A 24,311-nucleotide genomic window follows, 5' to 3' on the forward strand; every position below is an offset into this window, starting at 1 on the left:
AACTCACTGAACCACCCAGGTGCCCCACTAATTTGTATTTTTTAACATTTATTTTTGGTGAGTAATTATTATTTTCTCTGTTAGACTGTTGATGTAATTGAAGGTTGGGTAAGAAGGAGAGATAAAGATAATTGTAATTGTTCACTCTCAAATAGAGGGGAAAAACTGGATTTAATTCTGCAAACATTGTGCTATTTTAGATTTAAGAGCTGATAATCTTATGGGCTACCCTTGATTACATAACTAATTACTATGCCTTTTTCCATAAAAATAACAGATTGTATATTTTATGCAAAAAATGTTACAAATATATCATTTGTTAAGTTTATAATAAAAATGTTATGAAACCTAAAAAAATAAACTTAAATCACAAAAATATAAAAGAAGATAAACTTAAGAAAAATTAAATTGAAGAAGCAATAAAGCTGTCATGATCTAATTCTGTGGGAAAATACTTTTTATGAATATGTGAACATTTTCTATTTTCCCTAAGCAAATAATGGCATAGCATATCTTTCAAACCTGTGTTCCTCATGAAAACTCCTAACAGACAGCAAGGAAGAATGAGCTCTCATTCTCTGTAACCAGAGTAATTAAAGATATTAATGCTCATTGGATACATTTCACTACTCTTATTAATTTTTATGGCTTAACGTGCCCTAAGTAAGACATAATTAGTCTAAAGGCAAAAATTAACTTCTAGCTTTGACTCTCATTAAGACGAAAGAATTGCTATGTTCTTACTTCTTTGTTCAAATTATTTTCTGTTTCTGAGTATTAAATTCATATCTACTAGGGATGCCTATTTTGCCAGGGTTGTTAAAAACCTGTTGGGATTCTAGACTAACCATTTCAAAATGCTAATATTTTTTGAATATTCTGAATGTATTTTAGCTCTTGAATATTTGAGCACTGCGTTCTCAAGATTTTCTATCCTTGTTTCACGTTTAAGTAATTATGTTCTTAACGTTGCAATATGTTTTCATTATCATCCTTATTTTTTTTAATGTTTATTTATTTTTATTTTTTTTTAATTTATTTTTTATTTATTTTCGGCATAACAGTATTCATTATTTTTTCACCACACCCAGTGCTCCATGCAATCCGTGCCCTCTATAATACCGACCACCTGGTACCCCAACCTCCACCCACCCGTCAATTCAAACCCCTCAGATTGTTTTTTAGAGTCCATAGTCTCTCATGGTTCACCTCCCCTTCCAACTTCCCCAAACTCCCTTCTCCTCTCTAACTCCCCATATCCTCCATGCTATTTGTTATACTCCACAAATAAGTGAAATCATGTGATAATTGACTCTCTTTGCTTGACTGATTTCACTCAGCATAATCTCTTCCAGTCCCGTCCATGTTGCTACAAAAGTTGGGTATTCATCCTTTCTGATGGAGGCATAATACTCCATAGTATATATGGACCACATCTTTCTTATCCATTCGTCCGTTGAAGGACATCTTGGTTCTTTCCTCAGTTTGGTGACCGTGGCCATTGCTGCTATAAACATTGGGGTACAGATGGCCCTTCTTTTCACTACATCTGTATCTTTGGGGTAAATACCCAGTAATGCAATGGTAGGGTCATAGGGAAGTTCTATTTTTAATTTCTTGAGGCATCTCCACACTGTTCTCCAAAGAGGCTGCACCAACTTGCATTCCCACCAACAGTGTAAGAGGGTTCCCCTTTCTCCATATCCCCTCCAACACATGTTGTTTCCTGTCTTGTTAATTTTGGCCATTCTAATTGGTGTAAGGTGATATCTCAATGTGGTTTTAATTTGAATCTCCCTGATGGCTAGTGATGATGAACATTTTTTCATGTGTCTGATAGCCATTTGTATGTCTTCATTGGAGAAGTGTCTGTTCATATCTTCTGCCCATATTTTGATATGCCTGTCTATTTTGGGTGTGTTGAGTTTGAAGAATTCTTTATAGATCCTGGATATCAACCTTTTGTCTGTACTGTCATTTGCAAATATCTTCTCCCATTCCGTGGGTTGCCTCTTTGTTTTTTGACTGTTTCCTTTGCTGTGCAGAAGCTTTTTATTTTGATGAAGTCCCAAAAGTTTATTTTCGCTTTTGTTTCCTTTGCCTTTGGAGACGTATCTTGGGGTAGCGATTCTCATATTAGATAAATTAGATTTTTTTTTTTAATTTTTAAGTGAACTCTGTCCAGAGTGGGGCTCAAACTCCCAACCCTGAGATCAAGACTCTCCTGCTATACTGACATAGCCATCCAGGGACCCCAGTTTTTATTTTACTCTTTAATTAAAGTTAGTTTTTGGGGTGTCTGGCTCGGTTGGTAGAGCAGACAACTCAATCTCAGGGTCAGCAGTTTCAGCCCCATGTTGAGTGTAGAGTTTACTTTAAAAAAAAAAAAAGAAAAAAGAAAAGCATGCTCTAGCTACCTTTTTTTTTTTTTTTAAGCTTTTATTTATTTATTTGACAGCCAGAGATCACAAGTATACAGAGAGGCAGGGGGGTGGGGTAGTAGGCTCCCTGCTGAGCAGAGAGCCTGATGCAGGGCTCTATCCCAGGACCCTGAGCTGAAGGCAGAGGTTTTAACCCATCCAGGTGCCCCTCTAGCTACTTTTAAAGGTTGTTTTGAAGTAATGTGTGAGAACCCCTTCTATTGTGTTTGGATATAAAAACTAATACAATAATTTGAAAATTGTTAATTATGTATCATATATATTGAATAATATAAAAATGTGATGATTTGGGAAAAATAGTGGGTCCGTGGAAGAACAGGTCATTAATATAAGCAAGGTGGCTTTGTCTTTCATGACTTAAAGGCAAATCTGTAACGTACCAAAATTTCTCACATGCCTAGGTAGATGTGGTATAAGCTCTGACAGCTGGCTTTTCTTTCTCGTAATGCAAGTGCTGACGTAAGCTGTGACTTGCAGGTGTTCGCTTGTAGGACGGCCTTCTGAAATACACACAGGGCCAGCCCCAAGACTAGGGGAGTCCAGGCCATGTGCTGCCCTCCCAGGGTCTACGCTCCAAAGTAGCTCAGGCTCCTTTGGAGATCTTGGTTGATTTCTGTAATTGACCATTTAGGCTGCTGGTTTTTTTCTCCTCTTGTGTTCTTATGTTTTAAATTTACCAATTAAAAAGTGATCCCAGAGGGCACCTGGGTGGCTCAGTGGGTTAAAGCCTCTGCCTTTGGCTCAGGTCATGATCCAGGTGTCCTGGGATCGAGCCCTGAATCCTGCTCTCTGCTCAGCGGGGAGCCTGCTTCCTCTTCTCTCTCTGCCTGCCTCTCTGCCTACTTGTGATCTCTGTCTTTCAAATGAATGAATAGAATCTTTGGGAAAAAAAAAAAAAAGTTTAAAAAAAGAAAAAAGTGATCTCAGGAAACCCTAGGCAGGCCCCTACCCTCCACCCCAATAAAAGCAGAACCTCAGGCCTTCATTCTCCCTGGCTTTTTCTATCCATGGCCTCACTGTGTGGCCCCAGGTGTGACATGTAATTTCCAGGACTTGTAAGTCATAAACCTTTCTTTTTTTTTAATTTTCAAAGTTTCCTGCTGTAATATTGCTGAAGGTATCTTGCAATTATATTAAGAATCACAAAGGCTGGTCCGGCCCCAAGATTGGTTATCCGTAGACTGAGGCTGTACACAGCAGTAGAAATGGGTGCCAAAGCTGTCTGTTGGGGCAGACCCTACTGGGCTGCATACCTATCTAATTCTGAACACCACCACATCCTACAATCCTTTGCATTTTCAGCCAAATAGAATTATCTTCTTAGTGGGACAGAGTGTGACTTATGTTTTCAGGTTGCTGTCATTATCTTCAGAGTTAAATTTTAACTTGAAAATTATGATGGCCAAAACAATGGTCGTGGTAGGCTTCTGCTTGTTTTACATGTAGTTTGACCATCCAGAATTGGTTTAGAATTCCATTACCATTTGAAGGAATTGTTTAGGACCTCTATATAAGTCAGAAAAGAGGGGATGTTAATGTTTGTTAACGAGGATTTACATAATACACAGAAAGCAAAATGTAGGAAAACATGCACAGGACTTATACACAATAATTTCTGGAGAGTGAAGGAAGAAAAATTAGGTGGGGCTTTAATAGTAGGTGTAACTTTTTTTTCACAAGGTCTGAAGAAAATTGGACAAAATATTTACATTTCTTTATTCTTAGGTTTGGGCTCAGAGGTGTTTTAACATATTGCTTTTTGGTCTTTTGTTTATGTTTGAAATGTTTCAGAACTATTTTTATTTTAATCCGTATATATATGGTGAAATTCATTTTACTCCTAAACTCGATTTCCTCTGATTCAGTGTATCTCCAGAGATAACCCACATTCCCAGTCTTGTTTGTATCATTCCAGGGATCCTCAGAGCTTGTGTTGTCCAGTATATATAAACACTAGCTACATAAGGCTATTGCGCATTATAAAATGGCTAGGCTAAATTGAGATAGGCTATTAGTGTAAAACACACAGTGGATTTTAATGATACATTGTAAAAAAATGTCAATTGTATCATTAATCCATTACATGTCAAACTAATAATATTTTGAGTATATTGAATTAAACATTTTAGTAAAACTGATTTTATCTGTTTCCTTTTACTTAAAAAAATGTGACTAAGAGGAAATTAAAAATTGAAGAAATTAAATATTTTATCCACTATCATAAAAGTACTTTTTATCAGAGTGAACCCTCACTGACTATAAACTTTCAGATTTTAACAACTATGCTATATTGAATTTTTTTTCAAAATACTTAGGCAGATATATTCAGACAGCAAAGGTGTAATGTTTGTATAAGCATAGTTTGAACAACTGACCAAGATTACAGATTCCAACAATATCAAATTCAGAAGGAAACATGGTTTCTTTGGTACAGCATTGTAACATTCTGTGCCTTAATGACCAGGAATTTCACTAGGCCATTGCTTTCCAGTCTGCTATAGGTCAAAATTACCTGCAGAGTGTTTTATGAATGGAGATTTCTAGGCCCAACCCTAGAATCTAGTTTTTTGTTGTTGCTGTTTGGCCTTTTTTTTTTTTTAAACACATTTTTTTTAATTGAGGTTAAGTAGATAAGAGAATCACAGTTATAATATGCATGGTTTCTCAATTTATAAAACAATATTTTTGTCTTTGAGAAAAGCCTTTTTCTAATTAATGCATATGTATATGAAAGTATGAAATTATGAAAGTTTGGTTAATGAAAATTTTAATCCTTTGCTCTTCTGCAATATTTGTTGATAAAGAGATAATCATTGTATTATGCTTCAAAAACCATGAAAATAAATCGATAAAAGCCATAGGAATGAATTTGAAATGTGCTTAAATAATATTCCATTCATTTTCAGATTAATTTTTTAAAGACTGACATGGAAAGAAAGAGCAAAATGATCCGAGATCTCCAGAATGAGGTAAGATATTTTTCAGGCAAATTCTAAATATAAATCAAAGCATAGATGCAAACCCACTTATAGACTTGCAACAGCTTTTGGAATATTGATCATATGCCAATTTCGCCTTCAGTTATGTACCAATGGAAAGGAATTACAATGTCGAGAATTTCAAAGAGTAGATAATCCCACTTTTATATATTTGATAGTGTTATTAGTTCATACCTCTCTAGTTCATTTTCCTGTTTAATTATACTTTGCTTGTGCTAATATTAAAAAATATTTTTCATTTCATAAATTCACGTGTCTACCCAATGACATTACAGGAGCCGAAGAAGAAGAAGCCTAGCTAGAAATTGACCTCATGCTAGGAAGAGCCAAACTGGAATGAAAAATTTATTTAGGATTATCTTAAAGTAATGTAGAGTTGAACAGAAATAAGCTGGAACAGCTTTCATTAGAACCTTTAAATTCAAAGAACCCTACAAAATATGTATTTTCTTTGTCTTATTATATGACTACTTTATTTTCTATAATTCCTCTGCCACATTTCTCTTTCCACCTTTTTTCTTGAATGCAGTTAATTAGGACTATGAAACCATGACTAATTAATGATACATTTTCCTTGACCAGTCTCACTAATTATGTTTATTTTGAATCCCAAGTCAATCACTTTAGAGTTACCTACTTTCTTTTTCCTTCTCTCATTCCTTTGTTTGTCCATACCTTCTTTTTACTTTTTGAGACACTTAAACAATAGATAAACCTCATTATTCACATTATTCCTTAAATGATTTCCACTTTGATATCAAGTTTAAAAAATAGACTTTACAAATGTTTTGGTATCAAACATTCATCATCAGGACTCTGATGATGACATTAAAATGGTCTATCAGATGTGCATGTGCAAAGAATGGAAAGAGATTTTAAACAGCTTTCTGATGATTCTCTTGTAGTTTAATTTTCTTCTAATGGGTTATTCTTCTGAGTGGTATTGTTTTGTTTTAGAGTGGGAGAAAGCAGGGATGGGAGGGATAGGTAGAGGAGAGAGACTCAAGATTTCAGCTGTCCCTTGGAGTGGGAAAAATACTCTGACCTTTTAAAAAGCAAATGCAGTGTGGGGCAGAATGTTTTGAGTTACAGCCCTCTGCTTTTCTGCTTATTTTCTCTTCCATGGAACATGCAAGTCAAATCTATTCCCCCACAGTGTATTTCTTGGAACAGAATTACCACAGTAGGAATTAATGGTGGAATGATGCCAGTAAAGTTTTCTTAAAATTGTTTTGGTTTATGTGTAATTTTTTCCTAACATGTTAAGGTTTGAAGCAGTCAGGGGGAAACCTTATTACATTTTAGAGAGCTCTTTACAAATCCAAGGGAATAGGAAAATATACAGAAGAACCTCCCTTTAGTGTTGATAGTGGCAGTTAGGTGCCTTCAAAACATTTTTAAAAAATTGCTTTTCAGTGCACCAAGATATCTGACTGAGCTGTAAGTATAGAAGATTCTGTAAGGACTTTCCCCCTGCATTAAAAAAAGAGATTAATGAAAAGTATGCCTTAGGTTTTAATTTTTGTGATAAAGTGCTTTATTAGAAGAAATTTCCTTTAGGATCTTCATCTCAGAGGATGAAATACTAAATCTTAACTGCAAGGCTGCAAATGATTGACTATGGTATTTGGGAAAAAATGAGAAATATCATATTATGGCTATGTTTTTATTGATATCATCATTATGTTCTTAATGCTATGATTACAAAGTTCCATGGCAAGGGGTCTTTCCCAGCGATTGTCTTCCTGTATATCCTGTGTTTTCAGTGTATAATCTTGTACAATGTTAGATTTCCTACAACGTAAAATTTGATTTTATAATAGATATACCACCAGCTTTCTAGTAGTATCCTGTCGCTCTCTCCAGCAAGAACGACCAGGAGACCTCAGCGAAGCAAGCTTTATTTCTGCGTAGCTGTTGGGATCTCCCTCTCCCCCGCCGGTGCATGTCTATATATACCAAGGTTGCACAACCAATCACTCGCAGCCACATAGATACAAAATCCTAAATTCCGCCTACTGGCTCGCATCCAGCCGCCATCTTAATGGCGTGTTTACTTTCGGGCACCGAAAAAGTCCTGGGGTGCCCCCCCCCCCCCCGGGGGCCCATCCGGAGCAGCTCGCACCGTCGCCACCTGGCGGCGGCAACGGCTTGAGGCAGCGGCAGCCAAGGCAATGATCGGTCATGGCGGAGCCCAGAAGCATCACCGCGAATGCGCTACAAGCCACTCGGGCACTGACAGTATCCTAATCTGTCTCTGTTTTATTTTATTTTGATTTGTAGGAAGTCTAGTATGGCTACCTTATATTATTTATTTTCATTATAGAAGTGTAACTGATGTGCAACATTACATTAGTTTCAGCGTGTGACACCGTGATTCTACAATTCTCTACGTTCCTCAGTGTTCAGTGTAATAATTGGTCATCATCCGTCACCACACAACTGTTACAATATTATTGATCACATTCCCTATGCTATATGTCTTATCTCCATGACTTAATTTATTTTGGAACTGGAAGTTTGTACCTCTTACTTGTTTCATCTACTTTATCCTTTCCCCCACGCACCTCCCCTCTGGCAACCACCAGTTTGTTTTCTGTATTTTAGAGTCTGTTTTTGTTTGTTTGTTCATTTGTTTACTTATGTGTTTTTAGATTCTCCATAAATGGAAAATCATATAGTATTTGATTTCTCTGACTTATTTCACTTAGCACAACATGCTCTAGGTCCATCCATGCTGTCACAAATGGTAAGGTCTCATTCCTTTTCATGGCTGAGTAATATTCTATTATATATGTATACCACATCTTCTTTATCCATTCATCTATCAATGGACACTTAGGTTGCTTCCACATCTTGGCTATTGTAGATAATGGTACAATAAACATAGAAGTGCATATATCTTTTCAAATTAGTGTTTTCATTTTCTTTGGGTAAATAATCCACAGTGTAATTATTCGGTCACATCGTAGTTCTAGTTTTGGAACTTTATCATACTTTTTGCTTCAGTGGCTGTATCAATTTATATTTCCACCAAAAGTGCCTGTAATTTCTCCTTTCTCCACATCCTCACCAATACTTGTTATTTCTTGTCTTTTTGATACTAGCCATTCTGACAGATATGAGGTGGTATCTCATTGTAGTTTTGTTTTGCATTTTTCTGATGATTAGTGATGTTGAGCATCTTTTTATGTATCATTTGTATTCAAATTATCTGCCAATATTTTTTAATCAAATGGTTTATCTTTTTGGTTTTGAGTTCTATAAGTTCTTCGTGTATTTTGCATATTAATCCCTCATTGGATATATCATTTGGAAATATCTTCTTCCATTCAGTAGGTTACCTTTTTGTTTTCTTGATGGTTTCCTTTGCTGTGTAAAAGCTTTTTATTTCGATGTAGTCCCAGTAGTTTACTTCTGGATTGGTTTCCTTGCCAGAGGAGACATACCCATAAACATGTTGCTAGGGTTGATGTCTAAGAGATTACTACCTATGTTTTTTTCTAGTTTTTAATTTATTTTTGTGTATGGTTTAAGAAAGTGGTCCAGTTTTATTCTTTTGCATGTAGCTGTCCAGTTTTCCCAACACTATCTATTGAAAAAACTGTATTTTCCTCATTGTATATTCTTGACTCCTTGGTCATAGATTAATCAACCATATAAAAATGGGTTTATTTCTGGACCCTTTATTCTGTTCCATTGATCTATGTATTGATTTAAATGTGATTTATTTATTTTATTGTTTTTGTGCTGATACCATCCTGTTTTGTTTATTATAGTTTTGTAGTATATCTTAAAATCTGGAACTTTAATACTTCCAGCCCTGTTCTTTCTCAAGATTGTTTTGACTATAAAGTTTTTTGTGGTTCCACTATTTTAGGTTATTTGTTCAAGCTTTGTGAAAAAAGCTATTGGTATTTTGATAGGGATTACATTAAACCTGTACATTGCTTTAGGTATTATGGGCATTTTAACAATATTAATTCTTGCAATCCATGAACATGGTAAGTCTTTGCATTCTTTTGTATCATTTCAGTTTCTTTCCTCAATGTCTTATAGTGTACTGAGTATAGGTCTTTCACCTTTTTGGTTAAATTAATCCTAGATATTTTATTCTTTTTGATGAAATTATAAATGGGATTGTTTTCTTAATTTCTTTCTTCTGCTTCATTATTGGTGTATGGAAACACAACAGACTTCTGTACTTAGATTTTATATCCTGTGACCTTACTGAATTCACTTAACAGTTTTAGAAATTTTTTATAGAGTCTTTAGGGTTTTCTCTATGTAATATTGTGTTATTCTGCAAATAGTGATAGTTTGGGTTTTTCCTTACCAGTTTGGATGCCTTTTTACTTCTTTTTCTTGTCTGATTGCTGCAGCTAGGACTTCAGGTACTATTTTGAATAAAAGTAGTGAGAATGGACATCATTGCTTGTTTCTGATCTTAGAGGAAGAGATGTCAGTTTTCCACCTTCGAGTATAATACTAGGTGTGGGTTTTTCATTATGGCCTTTATTATGTTGAGTTATTTTCCTGCTAAATGTGCTTTGCTGAGGATTTTTAGCATGAATTTATATTATACTTTGTCAAATGATTTTTCTGTGTCTGTTGAGATGAACATATAGCTTTTATCCTTCCTCTTGTTAATGGAACATACTACATTGACTGATTTGTGAGTAATGAACCACTCTTGCATTCCTGGAATAAATTCCACTCTATTGTGGTAAATGAGATTTTAATGTGTTTTTGAATTGTGTTTGCTAATATTTTTTAAAGATTTTATTTATTTGTTTGTCAGAGACAGAGAGAGCACACAAGCAGGGGGTGCAGCAGGCAGAGGGAGAAGCAGGCTTCCCACAGAGCAAGGAGCCCAATGTGAGACTCAATCCCAGAATCCTAGGACCATGGCCTGAGCTGGAGGCAGATTCCTTAATGAACTGAGCCACCCAGGTGTCCCTGTTTGCTAATATTTTGTTGAGGATTTTTATATCTGTGTTCTTCAGAGATATTGGCTTATAGCTTTTTTTTTTTTTTTTTTTTTTGGTAGTGTCTTTATCTGATTTTGACAGTAATGTTGGCCTTGTAGAGTGAATTTGGAAGTTTCCCTTCCTCTTCTGTTTTATCTAATAGCTTAAGAAGAATAGGTATTGACTCTCTTAAAAAAAAATATGTGATACAGACCTCATAAAATGAGTAGGGAAGAAGCTCCTCTTATTCTCTTACCTAGAAAACTTTGTTTAACATCTGGGTCATTGCTTTCATAAATATCTGCTGGATTTCGCTGGTCAATGCTTGTCAGCCCACTGTGTGGTGGTTGTATTGTCGTTTGGTGCGAAGTATATCTCTTGGAGATTTAATTTCTTTAAATAAATTTATTTTAGACAGATTAAAAAATATATATATATATATGTGAGTATATATATACTCACATATATATATATAGTAGTATTCATCTGTGAAGCATCTGGTCCTGGACTACATGTGTTTCCTACATGTTTGTTCATGATTTTTTGATTATCTGGTTTTGATATCTCATATCCATTTTTGGCATTCAATTGCTTATTTTATATTTGGTTATTATGTGGCTGGAACAAATATAATAATTTGCACCAAAAAATAAAACAAAGAAACAAAAAAACTCAGCCTCCTTTTTCTTACTTATATATATATATGATAACTTCATTATCATGTGATATAACCAATCTCATGGACTCCAAAGCTTAAAGTCTCTTTGACTTTGTACTTCGCAAACACCCTCTCTCCTCTCTTCTAATTTTCTTTAAAATTATTCATTTTACCCCCTAGAATAAAATAAGTTTACCTATAATTTTCTTAGACATAAAAAATGCTCAAGGTATGCATAGGATAGTAGATAGGTGTTGAAATATTAGACAAATTAGACATTGTGACAACTGTCTTTGATTAGTCAAATCTCCCTAATAAAATGTGTGATTTTGATAATGTCCAGGACTTTTTAAAGGAATACATAGTTGGTAATACTTAATTTAGATTGGTATGAAAACATAGTCTGTCATCAGATTATGGAGATAAATGGGAAGGAAGAGAGTGAAAAAAACAAAAGGGTAGGAGGGAAGTAGGCTGAAAATGCCCATCCTCCCCACAACTAATTTTTATGATGTTTTTTGTAAGATAGATTCTGATGATTGATTATTTTCCTGAGACTCATTCAGGATGGTCCAGAGTAAGGATAAAATAAATAATCATACTAATAATAATAACAACAACAACAACAAGATGAAGAACATAAAAGTAGGCCTCCCTCTGCCCAGGGATAGAGATCAGAAATTCATCAACGCTACTCTGTCTCAGTGGCAGGCGTTCCCTCTCACCATTAGCTCCTTTTTTTTTTTTTTTTTTTTCTTTTTAGTCTCTCGATTCTTTTGCTCATCTACTTATTGCATGGCTTGTATAGTTTAACCTGACTCTGAAATACTAATGCAACTCCTCTAGCTTTTACTAATAACTGACTTGATCTCTTTTTATGTTTGGTTTTATTGTTCTTGTTATAAGTGCTGGCAGAAAACTCTTGTTACAGGTCAAGTCACTGACCAGTCTGTAGATTTCCCAGTAATTCCAAGGAGCCATTGACATTTCCAGGATTATGAAGAATAGAGCATGTGTTTTTAGATGCAGTGTATCAGTTGCTGTTCTCAGCTGTGACAAAAAGAATTCTCTGATGAGAAGAAAAGGATTTATTAGGTCATATAGAGATCACAGAAAGTTGTTAGGAGAACTGGAGAGAGAGCTTGTAGACTGAGCTTCAGGAATAATCACAATACACCCTAGAGCTGGTTGTCTTAAGGCAAAGGCTACCTCTGCCATCAGCAGGAAGCTGCCAGCCAGCTTGATGCCCCCATCCCTGCAGGCTCTGGTATCATACAACCCTATCCCTTGAGCATTAGACAATGGATAACATCTGCCGTGTTTTCTCATGTAACTAATTTCTGTATCTACATAGATATCGTAGAGATCATATCTGATTAGCAAAGACTAAGTTATGTTATCCCTGGAGCTATAATGAACTTTAAAAAATAGAGGGGATTTGTTTGTTTTATTTCTAATTTGTTTGCTTTAGTTTTTCCTCAGAGATACAGGTTTAACACTATGGATAACATTCACATTGTGGAAGCAGCTTTCCAAAATTTGGTAGCCTGTGTATTAACAACTTTTCTTAATAAAGGTTTAAAGTCCATGATAACCAGCTTTAGTAAATGGCAGACCATCACAAGGGTTCTGAATACTTACTGTAAGTACCAATGACAGACTATTCAGTTATGCATGTGTGTATGTGACAATATCTTTTGTGTATAAATGGCATCTTACCTATCCTTATAATGTGACTTTAACTTTGCTTTTCTCTGGATTATTTCCTCAGTTAGATGCTGACTTTTGAAGTTAGAATCCTACCATTTCTAAAATACTGTAATTCACATTTTTGGCATACAAAAGGAACATAGGGCCAGGACTCTGTGCAGTGAGAATAAGTTAAGACCACACTTTGGTCTGTTCTTAGCACCAGAAAGTTAAATGAGTTGAGTAAACAATGGACAATACCTTAATTTTGGAAATTGAAGTTGCTTTCCCTAATTTGCTATTCTTTACAGTAGAGATCCTTAGAGAACCCATAAAATGGAAAGATTGGTATCAGAGATTCTCTGACCACCCTGAAATTATAAGGTAACAAAAAAAGTATAGATACATATGTGTATTTTTCAGAGGAGAGGGTTTCGATTCTCAGAGGGAGTCTGGCTGAGACAAAAATAGTAAAGGTCAGTAACTACTGCTCTAGAGAAATCTCTAGTAAATGTTAAGAAGAAAACCCATTTTGGTTCAACTCTATGACTGTAAATCTCTGTAAAATATATTATTCCATCTTCCTGCCTCAGTAAACACATTCAAGTGAAGCTGATGGGTTATTTCATAATGTGACAGCATCCTTCAGGGTCATCATTCTGAAAGCGGGCCCTCATGGCTGTCTGCAGATGGATAGGTGTGAAGTTTGAGTCCAATATATTCTGAGTCCAGGACATGCCTGAGATGTTTTTAAGTAATTCCATTAGAGTCTTTCACTTGAATCCTGCTGGTTTGCCTTTTTTAAGTGCTTAGTTCTGTGGCTCGTTGTGTACCCAGTCGGTAAAGTTTTCCCATCTACATTAAGTCCTAGGGCTCCCGTAATAAAGGACCACCTACTGGCTGGCTTAAAACAACAAAAGTTTACTCTTTCACGCTTCTTAAGGCCAGAAGTCTAAAATCAAAGTGCCAGCAGAGCAGTGTTCCTTCTGAAGATTATAAGGAATAATCCTGCCTTGCCTCTTTCTAGTTTCCAGTGCCTCCAGGCGATCCTTGACATTCTTTGGCTTCTCAAGAATCTCACCTTCTGGTCTTCATATGGTCTTCTCGATGATGTGCATTCTCTCCTCTTCTTGTACAGACACCAGTTACTGAATTTAGGACCCACCCTAGTCCAGTATAACTTGTGTGTTTTGTTTTGTTTTGTTTTGTTTTGTTTTTTAAAGATTTTATTTATTTATTTGACAGACAGAGACCACAAGTAGGCAGAGAAACAGGCAAGAGAGAGGAGGAAGCAGGCTCCCTGCTGAGCAGAGAGCCCAATGTGGGACTCGATCCCAGGACCCTGGGATCATGACCTGAGCTGAAGGCAGAGACTGAATGCACTGAGCCACCCAGGTGCCCCGAAATAATAATTTTTTCAATACAATACTGTAAGGGTGCAGATGAGGGCAATACCCTCATTGAATGCTTTATTGGGGAGGTGACTTTTGAGAGAAAGGAAAGGATTCAAATTTATAGCTATTCACGACCAAGAAAGTAAACATTAAAAAAAAAAAAAAAAAAAAAAGCTTGATATTGGGGCTTTTGTTGGCTCAGTCATTAAGTGTCTGCCTTCAGCTCAGGTCATGATCCCAGAGTCTTGGCTTTGAGCCCCGCATCAGGTTCCCTGCTCAGCGGGAAGCTAGCTTCTCCCTCTCTCCCTTCCCCTGCACATGCATGCTTTCTCTCTAATAAATAAATAAATATTTTTAAAAAGAAAGATTATTAGCTACTTATTGGCGTGAAGAAAGCAGTTAATTTATGCTTGTAGCTGAGTCAAATTTCAGGCCAGCTTACTTGCAAATCACATATGTGTTTTTAGCATCCAGATCAATACTGTAGGTATGTGTCACAGGAAGACATTGGGGCAGCCAATCTAATAAAGCCAAAGCATAATACACGGAAAAATAAATCTGAAAATTTCCTCAGATACAAGTACATCAGTGATCTTTCTGCTTTGCAAGGACATATAATTCTTACTCAGCATTTTCAGAGGTAAGCCAAAAGTACTGCCTTATGGGAGATTACAATCTACCTTAAATTTTATTTTATTTACTGTTAAAATCAATTAATTCTGCCAAGTTCTAATTTGCTGCATCAGAATGTTGGCTATATGCCTATATCTAAAATTGTATGCAATTTTAGAAATGTTTCTCAGTTGAAATTGTGTGACTTGTGCCCGTGGAAGGAACTGGGTCACTGTTTCTGTTTTCTGATAGGGGAAGAACTGATGTTCTCTGTCATGCTTCAAGTAAAGCAGAAAGTTTGATTTCTTAATTTCATTTTTTATAAATAAACATTATGTTTTTTATATACCTCAGAATATTAATTTTGTAAATGAAGAAACAATGCATGTAAGACATTTAGCACATATTTAGCTCTTCACATTTGGAAACTTCACATGTGGAAATTATCAATTATAATTATCATTATAATTGCTATCACTGGGTTCTGAAGTAAAATTAGTTCATCAGTAAGTAATGCTATGCACCAATAAGTATTTGCTTACAAAATGGTTCTAAGCATACAACTCTGTATTTCTCTTAAATAAAAACACCAAAGTCAGATATTACTCTACTTCTCTAATTTTTGGATAGTCTCATTCCATCTCTCAAAATATCTCTCTCCATATGGCAGATGAGAAGGCCAAGAACCATGTGATTAACATCCTACCAGTTTAGAAACAATAGCCAAATGAGACAGTCCTTTCAGTCTGTACCAGCAGAAAAATTCCAGAGAAGATTCTGAATTACTCACGTGCCTGGGACACTCACCATGGCCAAGGGAAGGGGTGCTTTATTTGGCTGTGAATGAGTCACATTTCTGCCCTATTGAAAACAGATGGATTTTCTACAGGGAAGAAAAGTTCATTGCAAAAGAGTGAGTAGATATTAGACTCATACAATGTATCCAGAAAGCCACTGAATACATCTATCACTCCCTGTTATCCTCACTCATTTTCTTACTATCCCTCAGATCAGAGCCTGTAAGTAATTTTAATCATTTCAGGTCCCAAGTCATGCACGATATATTTGCATCACCATATTTTTGTTAGCAATGCTCCCTTGCAAATAATTCCACCCTCATTCCAAACATATTAAGTATCTTCACTCTTCTCATTTTATATTTACTTGCTACATTCAAATTTTCAGTAAAAATGGCACTAGGGAAACATTAGTCCTATAACACCAGGTAAATGATCATCTCTATCTCTGTGCCTGGAAGGAAACGGTAGGAACTGCTTTGTTTTTAATTGCCAGAGATACATTATTATGTTGTATTTGCTACTCTGCCCCTCCTTCTCTCCATTATCACATCCTTTGTGCATCATGGATCCAACATCATTCCTGGAACCTCTGTGCCTACCCAGCCTTTATGTCCAAACTTGAAATGGGGTTTATCCCTTCTATGACAACTTAACATGTTAAGTAGTCTTTACTCAAGGACATAGACTGGGATATCCAAGGGCGAGGAAGCTACAACTAGTTAGAGGTGTGAGAAAAGGAAATGTGTGAGGGGAATCCATTTAAAGAAATTGGAGAAGGGGTGCCTGGGTGGCTCGGTGGGTTAAGGCCTCTGCCTTCGGCTCAGGTCATGATCCTGGGGACCTGGGATCGAGCCCTGCATCAGGCTCTTTGCTCAGCAGGGAGCCTGCTTCCTCCTCTCTCTCTGCCTACTTGTGATCTCTGTCTGTCAGATAAATAAATAAAATCTTAAAAAAAAAAAAGAAAAGAAATTGGAGAAGATGGAATGATTGACAAGGAGAAGAAATAAATCTAAGTAATGACTTAAAAATTATTAATATACACATAATATCCCAGTTAATACATAATGGAAATGCATATGACATGAGATTGTAAGTTTTGTGTTAGTCTTATCTTCAGAATTACTACATAGGATAGCTATGCCTCTGAGAACTTTTAAAAAATCAGAAAAACTCACTTAAATTTTAAACTCTGAACACAATGGGATCAGGTTCTTTATTCTCTTAATAATTTGGATATGTAAAAACTAATTATAAGAATTATTCCTTGGGGGAAAAGTGGTATGGTAAATGACTATTTTCTGAGATCATCATTATATAGCTTCATTTTAAAAAATAATGGTGTGTCCAAAATAGACCATTGTTTTAACAGCAAAATAACAAATTTATTTGTATTGCATCTGAATCAAAAGTATAAAGCTACAATTTAAGACAATATATAGCTTTGTTCTAAAATCCATGAGTAATAGAAAAATCTCTGACCCCTCCTCTTGATTTTTGTTTTCTTTATAACAGCTAACATTTCTTGAATTATATTACATAATTCATTGATTTACTTGTTCATGATCATTCTCTACTTTCTTCTTCTTTTTTTTTTTTTTTTTGTAAAAACACTTGTTGTGTTGGGAATGCAAAATGGTAGCCATTTTAGAAGACAGTTTGGCAGTTTCTCACAAAATCAAACATACTCCTACATATATATGATCCAACTATCATTTCCCTGATATTTATCAAAAGAATTGAAAACTTACATCAACATAAAAACTTATACATGGATGTTTATAGTAGGTTTATTCAAAACACCAAAACCTGGACACAACCTTCCTTTGACAGATTGATCTATTCATATACTGACATAATCCAGACAGTGGAATATTACTCAGCACTACATGAACTTTCAAGCTGTGAAAAGACACAAAGGAAATGTAAGCACATATTACTAAATGAAAGAAGCCAGTCTGAACAGGATACATGCTATATGATTCCAACTGTATGGCATTTTGGAAAAGGCAAAATTATGGATACAGTGAAAAGACCAGTGGCTATTAGACCAGGAGTTAGAGAGGAGAACAGAGATGAACAGGCGGAGCACAGAAGATCACTAAGCATAGAATGCTCTGCATGGTACTGTTACGGATACATTTTGTTACACATTTTTCCACCCATAAAATTTATAACACAAGAGTGAACCCTAATGTAAATTATCAACTTTGAGTCATAATGATGTATCAGTGTAGGTTCTGCAGTTGTAACAAAGGTGCCACTCTGGTGGGGAGAGACTATGTACAAGTGAAACCTTCCTCTAGTTTTGGTGTGAAATTAAAACTGCTCTGAAAAATAAAAAGTCTGTAAACACACACACACACACATACATCATGTAACCTATCTTTTTAACAAATTTTATGTGCACAGTACAGTATTTTTTTTAATTTTATTTTTTCAGTGTTCCAAAATTCATTGTTTATGCACCACACCCAGTGCTCCACAGTACAGTATTATTAACTAAATGCATGTTTGTTTTTTTAATATAAGATATAAGAACAAGGGGGCGCCTGGGTGGCTCAGTGGGTTAAGCCGCTGCCTTCGGCTCAAGTCATGATCTCAGCGTCCTGGGATAGAGTCCCACATCGGGCTCTCTGCTCGGCGGGGAGCCTGCTTCCCTCTCTCTCTCTCTCTCTGCCAGCCTCTCTACCTACCTGTGATCTCTCTCTGTCAAATAAATAAATCTATAAAAAAAAAAAAAGAATGATTAAAAAAAAAGATATAAGAACAGGAACATTATCTTTGTTTACCATTAGATCCTCTGTATATTTGATGAAACATAATAAGAATTTGATAGGTTATTTGTTGAGTGAATAATTAATATTGCGTATGTAGCTTCTATTTATATAAATTATATAGGATGGGTCACTGTCCATAATTCATAGGAATGAAAGTCTCTGAAATTATGAGAAGTATCCCTTAAGTCAAACTTGTGATGACTTTGAAAATCATACAGAATCAGAAAACCTCATATTGATTAGAAATCACTCAAACTTGCTCCCCTGTCTTTTACGTGTGGGGCTGCAACGCAAGGTATCGTACTTTGATTACCGACACGCTGCACCAAAAGAGAGAACAAAAGCATGAAAGTTAGAAATCACCAAGGAAAAAAAGAGGAAGGGAGGGGAGAAGGGAGGAAGGAAGTAATAAGAAAAATACTTCTCTTGGGCTTGTTACTGAGTGAAGTTTCCACCAGCATCTCAAACTTAACTGTGTTGCTTTGAAGAAGTCACGACTTTCTTGAGGGTTATTGGTTAAAGTAAGGGATTTGGATCAAGTGATTCCCACAGTTCCTTAAATTCCAGCTTCAGGATTCTAAGTTTGTAAGTTCTTATTCTGTAGAAATAACACAAAGCTCTGAGTTAACAATGTTTAACTATTAAAGTCAAGATAAATTCCAAGAGGATGGCTATTAATATTTCAAACAAATACCTAAGGGACTATAAACTGTCTTTGGGTTTGCTTAGAGCTTCTCAGAATATTCTAGGAGTGTTTTTAAAAAGTTGAATGTCGGACTAGGCTGGGCTCTAATACAGGTCATAAAGAAGTACAACATGCATAGTTATCTGGTGATCTGCCAAGATTATTTTTATTTTTATCATTTTTATTTTTTATTAACATATAATGTATTATTGGTTTCAGGGGTACAGGTCTGAATCTTTAGCCTTACACAATTCACAGCACTCACCATAGCACATACCCTCCCCAATGTCCATCATCCCTCCATCCCTCCAGCAGCCCTCTTGTTTCCTGAGATTAAGAGTCTCTATGATTTAAAGCTTTCTTCTTTCAATCTATATTTGAGGTGGGAAAATATCATTTTTTTAAAAAGTTGATTAAAAACATTATGTTAGAGTTTATTTCTAGTGAGTGTGCAAATTCACAGAGTGTTAGAAATATTTTGAGACAATTAGGCAATTACAAATTATTCTCCCCTTCAGACATATAGAAAACATGAATGCTTAGAAGCGCAAATGTAGGTGTCATGGATAATAAGAAAGTTGCCAAGTTGAAATAGAGACAGAAAAAATATACCAGCTTCAAATCACATCTTAAACACTATTTGTGATACTGTGTTCTAATTATTTAACTAAACATGCCATATTACCCCTACCTCAAGTAGTTATGAGGGTCAAATAAAATAATAGTATGAGAACAGCTACCATTGTGCCCCTCCCTGTTCTTCCTAAAAATGTTACCTATTAATATATGGCTGTTCACAAACCAAACATATGATATAGTCTTTAATCAGTTTTTATGTGGAAAATACAGGTAGTAGGTGGAAACATGGCCCAAAGATAGTAGGTCCTAATCCCTGAAAACCGTACATGTTACCTTATAAAGAAGAGTCTTTGCACGTGTGGTTAAGTTAAGGATCTTCAGATGGTGAGCTTATCATAACTTATTCTAAATGTATTCACATGTGTCCTTACTTGACATACATGTAGAGAGGTGGTTGTGTGAGGACAAACTAGTGAGAGATCTGAATATGCTGGCTTTGAAGATTGGAAAGATGCAGCCATCAGTCAATGAAGGCCAGCAGCCATGAGAGACTGGAAGAGGCAAGGAACACACTCTCTCCTAGGGGCCTCTGAAAGGAACTCAACTCGACAGACACCATAATTTTGGCCCGTTGACTTTCTTGTTGGGAGGGAGGTGGTATCTTTCATTTTTTTAATTTCAGTTTTAAATGCAAGTATAATTACAGTGTCCTCTTACTTTCAGGCATACAGTATAATAATTCAGCAACTTTATAACATTTCTCAGTGCTCAACAATTAACTCTTAATCCCCATAATGTACTTCATCCCCCACCGCCTGCCACCAGTCTTCTGGCGACTACTAGTTTTTTCCCTGTATTTAAGAGTCTGGGTTATTTGTTTTTCTTTTGTTTTTGGTCTCTTTTGTTTTTTTGTTTTGTTTCTAAAATTCCACATATGATTGAAATCACATGGCATTTGTGTTTCTCTATCGACTTATTTCACTTAGCATTATACCCTGTAGGTGCATCCATGTTGTTACGAATGGCAAGATTTCATGCTTTTTTAATGGCTGAGTAAGAGTCTATTGTAGATATACCCCATTTCCTTTATCTATTCAAATACGGATGGACTTTTGGGTTGCTTCCATATCTTGTCAGCCCTGCTGACATCTGACTTGTAACTTCCAGAATTGTTAGACAATGAATTTCTCTTGTTTGAAGCCATCTAGTTTGGGGTAATTTCTTACAGTAACCTCAGGAAAGTAACAGACTTTCCGGTAATTTCAACCATCAACTGAAATACTTCTTCTTTTGCCCCTTCCCATTTGTTTTTGTTGTTGTTGTTCTTGTTTTTGGTTTTTTTGTTTGTTTTGTTTTGTTTGCGTTTTTTCCCTCCTCACCACTTCTGTGAATGGTTTATTCACCTTGATATAGTGAAAATAGTAGGTTTCAACCTCAGGGAATCTTAGTGAGACTTAGTGAATCATTAGTGCAAAGAAACTTTTTGAACTCTGCGCTGAAATAAAAATATCAACCTTGTTGGAATTGACTAGACCTACCATACTTGATATTCAAAACAGTAATGGGTCCTTTTGCAGACAATGGGTCCTTATGTCTGAATGTTGCAGAAAACAACACTGGATGGAGCGTTGTTGTCCATCATTCACTGAGGCCTGTGTTCCAAAAATGTTTGTAGCCCCAGGCAAGAGAAACTTTCATTTTCTATTATCATTTTCCATTTTCTCTAAAAAATAGATTTCTTAACATATCATGGTACATATTAATAATCTAAAATTTGTATCAAGGAATTATGAGAGAGTAGCTATTTCATAGGAACATTTCTATACATTAAGAACCTTCCAAAATCATACATTATGCTCTATTTAAATTTGGAATTTCTTATTGACTTATAATCTCTTCCTTACCCAAAACAGTTGTGTTTTTTTGTTTTGTTTTGTTTTTTTTTAAGCTAGCTGTCTTCTACCATGTTCCTGAAACTTCAATATATTTGAGAACACTCAGGCATCTTATAAAAATGCAGGTTCTGGGGCTGCCTGGGTGGCTTGGTGGGTTAAGGCTCTGCCTTCAGCTCAGGTCATGATCTCAGGGTCCTGGGATCGAGTTCCACATCGGGCTCTGTGTTAGGCGAGGAGCCGGCAGCCTGCTTCTTCCTCCCCTCTCTTTCTCTCTCTCTCTCTACTTGCCTCTCTGCCTTCTTGTGGTCTCTCTCTGTCAAATAAATAAAATCTTAAAAAAAAAATGCAGGTTCTGATTAAGAGCAGGGCCTGTATTCTGCATTTCTAGCAATTTCCCAAGTGACGCCAATACAGCCAGTCACAGGCAACCCTCTGAATAAAAAGTCTCTCTTTTTTTTTTTAAGATTTTATTTATTTATTTGACAGAGAGAGATCACAAGTAGGCAGAGAGGCAGGCAGAGTGAGAGGGGGAAGCAGGCTCCCTGCTGAGCAGAGAGCCCGATGCGGGACTCGATCCCAGGACCCTGAGATCATGACCTGAGCCGAAGGCAGTGGCTTAACCCACTGAGCCACCCAGGCGCCCTGAATAAAAAGTCTCTTAACAAGAGGTTCTCAATTGCTGCTCAGTGGGCAGGTGCTGGCTGGCTACTCACGATCATTTGGAGTGCTTGTGACCTGAGGTGTGGCCATCTGCATTTCTTCCATGTAGACAGAAGGGATTCTGTTGTTTAGATGAAGAGTTCTCAAAAATGTCAGGGAATGTGGTCACTTTGTAACTCTAAAGGGGGGAGAAGGGAGATCTCAAAGAGTAGTCATTTGTAGCACTACAAGTATGGTCTAAGGGCAGCTGTAGAGAGAATACTCCTTAGTCTACCTTGGGCTTTGGGTATTGTTACTGGCCAAGGAAGAGCAGGACAGTTGATTAAATGATCTGCTATGCACTATGAGCAAGAAAGAGTACTGAAGCACTCGGTTTAGATGCACCTTTAGAATGAAATGTGAGATCGCCATAGCAATCAGTGGACATTGTGATATTATAATAAGGACTTAAATAATTTTATACTCAGAGAAGAGAAGGCATCTGGAATGTTAAGAAATAAGACTGTTAAGTCATAACATAAATCATAACCTAAGAATGTTAAGAAATAAGCAGGCATGACTGCCTTGCTTTAAAATTTCCTTGCTCCTCCTCCTTTGTCACCTCTCGTACAACTATTTAGGAACTTAGTGCCTGTCACGTAGCTGATATTCAATAAGTATTTGTTGACTATTTTATTGCCAGCTTTATGTATTTTAACAATAAAAATATCTCACCAAAGAAGGAGAAACCACCGCTGTCATCAAGCCACCCCTGTGTCTAGCATTTTACACGTGTAATTGCACTTCTTGGGGCAAGCACGTCCTTTTATATACATGATTTCACTTTGCACCATCCAGAAGTCAAGCAGAACACATTCTGAAATGGAAGAAAGAGATCAGGAAAAGTAAATCCTCGAGGCTGTTCAAGTCGTTTAATTTCATAGAGCTAGAGGAGGGTAGAGAAGGCACTCGGCACTCCATTTTCTCCTTTTCCTTTTAAGATGCTTTTCTCACTCTAGCCACAGTGTTTCCACCTCCATGGCTGTTGACTTTGAAATAGATGTGAAACTAACCACCTAAATAACTGTCTCTTTCAATCTTTCTCCGTATCTTATGCAGGTATGCAGTGTCTAAGCTCACTATTCTTGCCACAGCTGTGAGAAAATAAACCTCTTTTTGTATTCTTCATAAACCTGTTTCTGTCATGTTGGATGCTACACCTCTCATATTCCCGTGGATTTCTTATTTTCTAGATGAGATTATGCCTCTGTTGAACCCAGCTTTCTGGGTTTCCAGTGAAATTACACTTACCCTTTTTTTCCAAACAAGACTAACAGCACTTTATAATTTTTCTTGTAATTAACACTGACCTAATACATGAACTGCCTACATATAACTTTAAAAAAGAAGTTTTGATTTTAAGAGTAAACAAAAAGGAATTTAAAATTCAATTATCAGCTGTTATGTATTTCCAAATAAGGTTTTAAATTTTTTCAGGTTTGAGGAATAAGGTTTCCTATCAAAATGCTATACTAGTGATTCATTTTGAGTTATTTTACCATTTAAAAAAGAAAAAAAAAATAGTCCTTTCTTGGAGCCCCTGGGTGTCTCAGTGGGTTAACCCTCTGCCATCGACTTAGGTCATGGTCTCAGGGTCCTGGTATCGAGCCCTGCATCAGACTCTCTGCCCTTTCTTGGGTTGGATATTTGGATAGTTGGATATTTGGTCACTGAAAGGCAGTTTGCTTAGAAGTTTTGTTTTTAAAGCTGTGGATCTCAAACTACATTGTTTTTGTAGACAATCTCTCAAAATTCATACATTTCAGACTTTTTTATATTTCAGAACACATAAGTTATATTGTACTCATTATTGTAGTATCTGTAAGTTACTTAATAGTAACAATAGCAATTATGTGTTAATAACTTAATACATAAGTTATTTATTGTAGGTGTGCCTGGGTGGCTCAGTGGGTTTAAGCCTCTGCCTTAGGCTCAGGTCATGATCCAAGGGTCCTGGGATCAAGCCCCGCATCGAACTTAACAGGGAGCCTGCTTCCTCCTCTCTCTCTGCCTGCCTCTCTGCCTACATGTGATCTCTGTCTGTCAAATGAATAAATAAAATCTTTTTTTAAAAAGTTATTTATTGCAATATTTATTATTGTAGTATATATGC

At 36.1% G+C, this 24,311-nt stretch overlaps 1 protein-coding gene across 2 annotated transcripts in view; it reads left to right on the top strand.

Annotated features, from left to right (window-relative positions):
- Nucleotides 1-24,311, top strand: part of LUZP2 (leucine zipper protein 2) — a 455,081-nt gene that overhangs the window by 208,557 nt on the left and 222,213 nt on the right. For both annotated transcript variants that reach the window (XM_082749119.1, XM_082749118.1), the window contains exon 5: nucleotides 5,348-5,410. In XM_082749119.1, coding sequence (XP_082605245.1) covers nucleotides 5,348-5,410 — 63 coding nt within the window. The remainder of the gene's footprint in view (nucleotides 1-5,347; nucleotides 5,411-24,311) is intronic.

Source organism: Mustela nivalis (assembly GCF_964662115.1).
Source record: "Mustela nivalis genome assembly, chromosome: 9".
Classification (NCBI taxonomy): domain Eukaryota; kingdom Metazoa; phylum Chordata; class Mammalia; order Carnivora; family Mustelidae; genus Mustela; species Mustela nivalis.